Source organism: Epinephelus fuscoguttatus, linkage group LG7 (genome assembly GCF_011397635.1).
Source record: "Epinephelus fuscoguttatus linkage group LG7, E.fuscoguttatus.final_Chr_v1".
NCBI lineage: Eukaryota > Metazoa > Chordata > Actinopteri > Perciformes > Serranidae > Epinephelus > Epinephelus fuscoguttatus.
In genome coordinates this window covers 29,974,994-29,982,014 of record NC_064758.1, presented here as the reverse complement: position 1 = coordinate 29,982,014, position 7,021 = coordinate 29,974,994, and the positions used below count along the sequence as shown (strand labels likewise).

Here is a 7,021-nt window from a genome sequence, read left to right as displayed (position 1 = left end):
CTAAACCTAACCAGACCTTAACCACAGGGCATCATGATGATTTCGGAACGGACTTCGGAACAATGGGATGTCGGACCAATGGGCTGTCGTAGACAAACGAAGCCAGTTTTGGTGAGTGTTACATTGTTTCTGTCCAGTTAAAACAAAGTGTGTTTTGAGTTAGCAAAGCAGCTAAGGTACATTAGCCATAGCCTATTTAGAACTGAAGAAGCTTCTTGGATGAGAGGCAAAACATATTCAAGAAACGCAAGCAAGTCCAGTTGCCTACGATATTAGCACTTACGACGACCATGACCTGGATGACTGAGAATCTTCACCGACAAACTACATTAGCCTTAGTTCAGTGAAAGAGAAACTTTGGTTGCTGTACAGAAGTTATTTTTTGTTTGTGCTTTTTTAATAAGAAAAATAGGTGTAATAATATACCATATATGAGTTTATTTTTAATTTTAATTATTGCAGTCTCTGCTTGAACACATCTCTCAGCTGAAACTATGCAGTGTAGGGGCGCAATTGTACACTGAGGCCCCGTTTCCACCAAACACTTTGGGTATGGTTCCTTTGGAACCAAAGTAACCCTTCAGACATGGTACCTAGACACTAGCGTTTCCACCACAAGCAGTACACTTAAATGTGGGCAGGGTTGTGGTCACTCACTGCTCTGTCCAGCACTCACTGTATTTCCTCATTACTAGTGGCAGAGATGGAAGTCTCCGTTTATCGTCCACAGAACGGGGTTGCACGCCGACATCTTGAGAACAAAATAATGCTGTTGAAGTTAATATAAATGCTTGAAGATCCACTCGTTACTTAAAGTGTATGTCATAGATAAAAAATGATGAAAAGGTCAAAGTTGTCACAGTGAAATTTAAGGTGTGTTGGTGGATTCACGTCGTCAACTAATGCATTGAGTAATATGTACCTTAAAAGTCGCCAGAAGTCTGCTCAGTGAATTGAGTAATTTTTGTCTCAGATTACAGCTGCTGGGGAGGCAGCAAAACATTATTTCATTTTATAGTTATAGTTATTCTCCACGGTATGAACAGTGGTTACATGAGCTTCAAAACAACCACAACTGAGCCCTGAGCTGAGTGACTGTCCAAGATTGACCGTCCACTATCGACCAATCAACGGACTGCAGTATTCACAACTCCACCTTTTAGTACCAGATTTGTGTGCTAGGTACCCCAACAGAGGGGGGGACCAAAAATGGGGATGATACAGAACAGTTCCATTGGTACTATCCACAACTTCTCACAGTGGAAACAGAAAGAAAAAGCGTACCAAACTAAACTGTATTGTACAGTACTGCTCGGTGGAAATGGAGCTTAAGAAATTGCTTTTTTCAGTAGGTAATGCTAAATCCAGCAATACTCACTTCCTCTGTGGCAGCAAGGCAACGGAGACAGTGCACAAAAGACACCTCTCCATGCCTTATACTACTACTACACTGCTTGTTTGATTGTTACTGCAACACCTCATCTCAGTGAGTTTGCAACTTGCTGCAAGTTGGTTTGTTTACATGGAAGTCCGCTATGTCGGCTATGTCGGTTGCAATGGCAAAGGTACACACAAAAATGGCCGCTGTTCTGATCATCCTGCTGTGTTAATTTGATTGGGAATATCTGTTCTACTGTCATTGGATTTCTATGGTTCTTGGGCAAACTGCAGTCAAACAAAGTATAAACTACACTCACTAGGGTGCAGATCTCCGCCACCGATGTGATCACCCGAGCTGCCACTCTAGACAATTCTTGTAATTTCAGCAGATGCATGGCAGCATGTTTAAGAAGCTAATAAAAATACACACCTTTTTTTGGCAAAGCCACGGCGTGCTGCACAGAGGAGGCTGTGTTTTCCTACTAGTTGGTTAAGAGGAGTCTGTGGTGTAGTGGTAGTTGATGAGGTAGGTGTAGTGTAATGTACTGATTTATTGAAGACATATACTGTATCTTTAAGTTGACTTTTAAAAAGATACGTGTCGAAGCAATGTACTCTGTTTAACTGACAAATCACACACTGGGTTATTATTTCATGTATTGTTATGACACACATACACTCACTCAGCACTTAAGCATTGTGGTGGAGAAGTACCTGGGATTAAAAATAGCATGGAGGATGGGCTCAGAAACCACTGGTGGAAAGTTAGGGAAATTACAGCTTGTCCTGATATGACCCTAGAGGAAGCGGGTCTTAGACTGCCCAGAAAAACATTATACGGTGGAATTGGCTCCAAGGGAGAAAAGGAGAGTGGGGAATACTATTATGAATGAATGCAAGGATTAAAGCAGCCATCAGGGGGAGACAAGAGAAATGTGACACTGTTATGTTTTAGCTCCAAGGGGGAAGGATTAAGAAAAAGACGACCCAGCAGAAATCTTCACAATAAAAGCGAAGTGCGCAAACAAAGAAATTCCAGTCTTGCTCCGGAGCTTGACTCATTGAGTTGTGATGTGTTTGTTGCCTGCGAGTACATTAAACTCAGTTGCATCTGATTCTATGTGTCTCCAGTGATTTTTTTTTTTACCTCTGAGTATTTGAGTTTTTGATATCTAATGGAAAACAAAGAAAGCCCGTTCGAGAAGATGGGAACGAGGTCGCAAGCTTTCTGGCCCAGCTCCCGACCATTTGATTTATGCTTCCACATAGGTGTGTTCCTGGAAGAGGAAGTGGATATACTGCCGTATATATTCCAATTTTTTCGCTGATAGGTGTGTGCATAATGTAAAAGGCCAGAGAAAAAGGTGGGTATAGTCTGGATACCCTCCATTATACCACTGACAGGAGTGATGAGTGAGCAGTCAATGATAGCTTAAAACAGTTCATTAAACAAGTTTTATTTTAAATATTATGTACTACCACAACCACGAGAGGTCCTTGAGCATACAGTCATAGTTGTCTGCACAAAGTATTAGGCTGATTGGTCCGATAGTATGTGAGATTAACACACACACACAGATGCATGATCCGCTCAGCGTAAATGTTGAAAAACAGATTAAAAAGCCCCACAAAAACCAAACCAGTATTACAATAATCGAGGAACACAGGGAGGGAATCCAGCAAAAAGCACAAAAGACCAACACAGACAAACTGACAAAGGACAAAGGGAGTGCAGCAAATACACAAGGAAAGTATGATGATAATGAGGGACTGGTGACTGCAGGATAGATGAGGAACAGGTGAGACAAATTAGGGCAGGCAATCACCATGGCGGGAAAACACACAAAGGCAGGAAGTAAAACCCGACATGACACATGAGGAGTGACCCTACAAAATAAAACAGGAAACAGAGTAAAGTTAAATGAAAATCATTAAACAAGGAAAAACAACAGAAAAACCAAAAACTAGAGATACAATGCAGATTTCCAACATTTAACATGTTTCACACTCAAAAAGTTTTAATTTTTGCAGATCTTTTCCCCTATTTTTTAATGATATCATAACATCAGTCATCTAAAGAACAAATGTGTCACACAGGTTAGACAATGGTCTCTGTCAATGAAATTTAATACCAGACTCAGTAATATCAGCATTATTATCTATTTAATCACATATCAGTTCAGGATTTTTTATTATGCACAGCCTCTAAAAAAAATGACTGTAAAAGTAATGGACGTAGCTTCCATGATGTCAGCCTATGGTTTGTGGACTCCAATTTTGAAGCCTTGAGTTTGGCTTTTCTGGCTGTTGCTATCTTGTTATTTTGGAGCAAGAAGTGACCATATTTGGGTACAGTTGTCATGAAGCTATGAAGAACATGTTTATTTCTGCTGTAAAGTTGGGCATTTTCGCATGGAGGTCGATGTGGGTTGAGTCGTTTCTGAAGCCGGCCTCAAGTGGTCACTCAAAGAACTGCAGTTTCTGGCACTTCGGTGTTGGCTTCATTGTTCAGCCCTGTAGGCTGCCGCTTGCTCTCAACTTCAGTGCGAAATTGCAGTGTAGAATTCTTCATCTTGTTCTTGTAGTCTTCATCAAACTGTTCACTCTGGGCCACAGTGAAATGGTTCTTCCAGTCACCAACCTTCCCTGTAGAACCACAGAAAATCAGACAGGTATTTTTGCTAAAAGTAGAGATCTGATTCTGTCATGTCACAGGTATTGCATTGTATTGTACTATTCTTGCACTATTCTTTTCTTCTACAATTATGAATCAATTCACAACTTCCAAAAATCATTTTTATATGGTATGGTTACTAGTCAGTCACTCACTTTTAACATTTAGCTATTGGGGTCAGCAGCCTATTCGTGTGTATGTGTCACATGTGTGGGTTATATGCTGGAGTTTGTGTTGGTGCTGCAAGTGTTGGTTATTTGTGGAAGGATTGGGAACATGAAACTGTAGTGGTGCAAGTTAATTAAATTTAATACATTAGCGGTAAACCCTGAGTTTATCGTGTCAGTTTCCTTATCAACTCTCTCCTCACATACTCACACTAAAAAAATCACATTTGCCAGCACGGATGCCAACCTCCTCATCCTACTCACCCAGTCTCATTGATTTTTTTCCCAACCCACTTTAGATGGAACCATGCCCACTTCTGCATTACAAAAGTGGACTTCATGGCCTGATGATTTGCTGCCAGCTCACTGCCAACCAGTACCATTTAAAAAGACTGCTGCTTGCTCGCTAGCACACCCAGTCTCTCTACCTCACTCATGAGACTACAAAGCCAGAAAGTTTGCTGATCCAGCGGGGATTTGGAGGGCAGTTCAGCAACTGAATGTTCATCTCCAAGAAATATGACAATACAGTAGCTTGGAAAATAGCGATTTAAGCCATTAAAGAGACTGTGCCGATTTTCAACCAGCTCTGTGTCATCGCAGTGTGGGCAGTGTGTGCAGGCAAATAAAGGGGGAGCTCCAGGTGCTCATGGCACAGGGGGAAGCCAAACATCCTTCATCTGCACACACTGAGATGGCAAACTGGTAGAAAATCAGCAAGTTTTCTTTTAATGGCTATAGCAACTTAAATTCAGCCATGCAGAGACCGTAAAAACAGATAAACACATTGGAGACATACACATGTAAACAAGACACATAGATACATAAAGGAGGGGGCATTGAAACCCAGCACCCTGACTCTAAGGAGAGGGATGGGGTAAAGTAGAGTTTCTCAGAGTGTTCTGGCAACCCTGGCATTCAAAGCCTGTTTAAATCCACTTATATCTGAAAAGTATTCAAGTGAATGGTATAAAAACTATATAATGTTGCCCACTTTACTCTGCTTACATGCCATAATTTGCCACGCTACTATTCTTAGCCCACAGCGGACTGGAGTAGATGCTAAAAATTAGCGTCATTATGAAATGAATTGAGAATTGATTCTGAATCCAATCATGGCCCCGAGGATTGAAATCAAATCACATTGTGAGATACCAAAAGATTCACACCCATACTATTCATTTTACCATTCCTCATAAAGGTAGACATTTTGAAATCCATCGCCCGGAACGTAGAAAAGTTAACCATGTTGTTCTTTTTCATTTCATCAAACTGCACTTTTCTTAGAATCTCTTCCTTCTCCTCAGCTGAAAGAGACAGACCAAGAAAGCAGGAGAGTTTGTCTAGGTCTCGTCCAGTATCCTGGAAGCACAGTGATCAAATATTAATCAAACTATCACCAGCACAGAGAGTTGTATAAGTAATCTAAACAGGGAGATTGTAAATCATACAAGCATATGCACAGACAACCTACAAAAACAAGTAAATTACCTCGATCATTTCTTCGTAGAACATGTAATGGAGATTTGGATAACTGTGTTTCTTCTCCCACCAATCGTTCACATGGTCGTACCAGGATCCAAACACCACTGAAGCCACAGAACAATTAATGAAAGCACTTTAGGATTGTGGAGGAAATCTGTGCATCTCTAATACAACAATCTTTTACAGTATTTGATACACACCCTTTCCCTCTAAAAATCTTTGGAGGTAGCTGCTCCAGTCTCCAGGCTCTGGGTTGATCACAGTCATGCGTTCAAAATGGAAATAAGACACCACACTGTCCTTTGCATTGCGGGCCACGTAGACTATCTGCACAACCAGAAAACACTTTATCTTAGGAGCAGTACTGCATGAAACATGAAATACTGAACTTGTTTATGAGCAACTGATTATAAATCAGTTGTACTTTTAGATAACACCCATCCATCTCATGTGGGGTTCTTTTTTTTTTGGCCACCTTTCAGCCTTCATATGAAATAAGCAGCCCTAACTCCAGAGAAATCCATTCATGTAAAAACTTGAAACAGCAAATACGTTTTCAAGTGAACATGATAAAGTGGTGCAGGAATGAGTCCTGAAACGCAGACATGAGTTAGCAGTGAGTTAGTCTTGGAGTCAATGGATATTTTGAATGGGTTTTTGGTTAGCTACCTGAAATAAAGTCTGTGGTCGACACAAGCTAACAGATTTTCATGTTTTGCTGTGGGACATGAAAAACATAAGTAAATACACCACTCCTTAATTTTAAGGCTTTTATGTATCTTATAAACGAGGGTTGGAAAGAAGTGGCTAAATGAGTCCACAGAATATCATCACACTGAACATCAGTGTTGGGTAAGGGTTACTTTAAAAGTAATCAAATACGTTACTGTGTTACTTTTTTAAAAAAAAAAGTAACCAGTTACTTTACTACATTACTCCCTGAGTAAAGTAACTACTTAAAGTACTTTTGAGTATTCTACATTTCCTATTGGGCAATGGACCACAGGGCGCTAAGCCTACATTTTTTTTGTCTCCAAAATTAAAGTTATGGACCACTTGCCCTTCACTGAGATCCAATTCTCCCATCACAGCCGTCACTTTGACCAGTAGAAACACACAACGATCTGCTGCTGTAGACAACTGTATGACAACAACACCTCAGCGTTTTTAATATTTCCTCTAGAGATGTTACCACACAGAGTAAAAGGGGGAAATGATGGTGTGAAACAGCAGAGGCACTTTGTCGACCCGCTGAGTTAACGTTACTGTCATTAGCATCAAGCTAGCAAACAATGGTACATCCTCACAGTGGGAC

At 40.6% G+C, this 7,021-nt stretch overlaps 1 protein-coding gene across 3 annotated transcripts in view; it reads right to left on the bottom strand.

Moving 5' to 3' along the window:
• Positions 1 to 2,821: 2,821 nt before the first annotated feature.
• Positions 2,822 to 7,021, bottom strand: part of LOC125891081 (cytosolic sulfotransferase 3-like) — a 37,727-nt gene continuing 33,527 nt past the window's right edge. For all 3 annotated transcript variants that reach the window (XM_049580034.1, XM_049580035.1, XM_049580036.1), the window contains exons 5-8: positions 5,907 to 6,033; positions 5,713 to 5,810; positions 5,409 to 5,583; positions 2,822 to 4,026 (exon numbers count right to left, since the gene is read on the bottom strand). In XM_049580034.1, the coding sequence (XP_049435991.1) occupies positions 3,845 to 4,026; positions 5,409 to 5,583; positions 5,713 to 5,810; positions 5,907 to 6,033 (582 nt within the window). In that variant the 3' untranslated portion in view covers positions 2,822 to 3,844. The remainder of the gene's footprint in view (positions 4,027 to 5,408; positions 5,584 to 5,712; positions 5,811 to 5,906; positions 6,034 to 7,021) is intronic.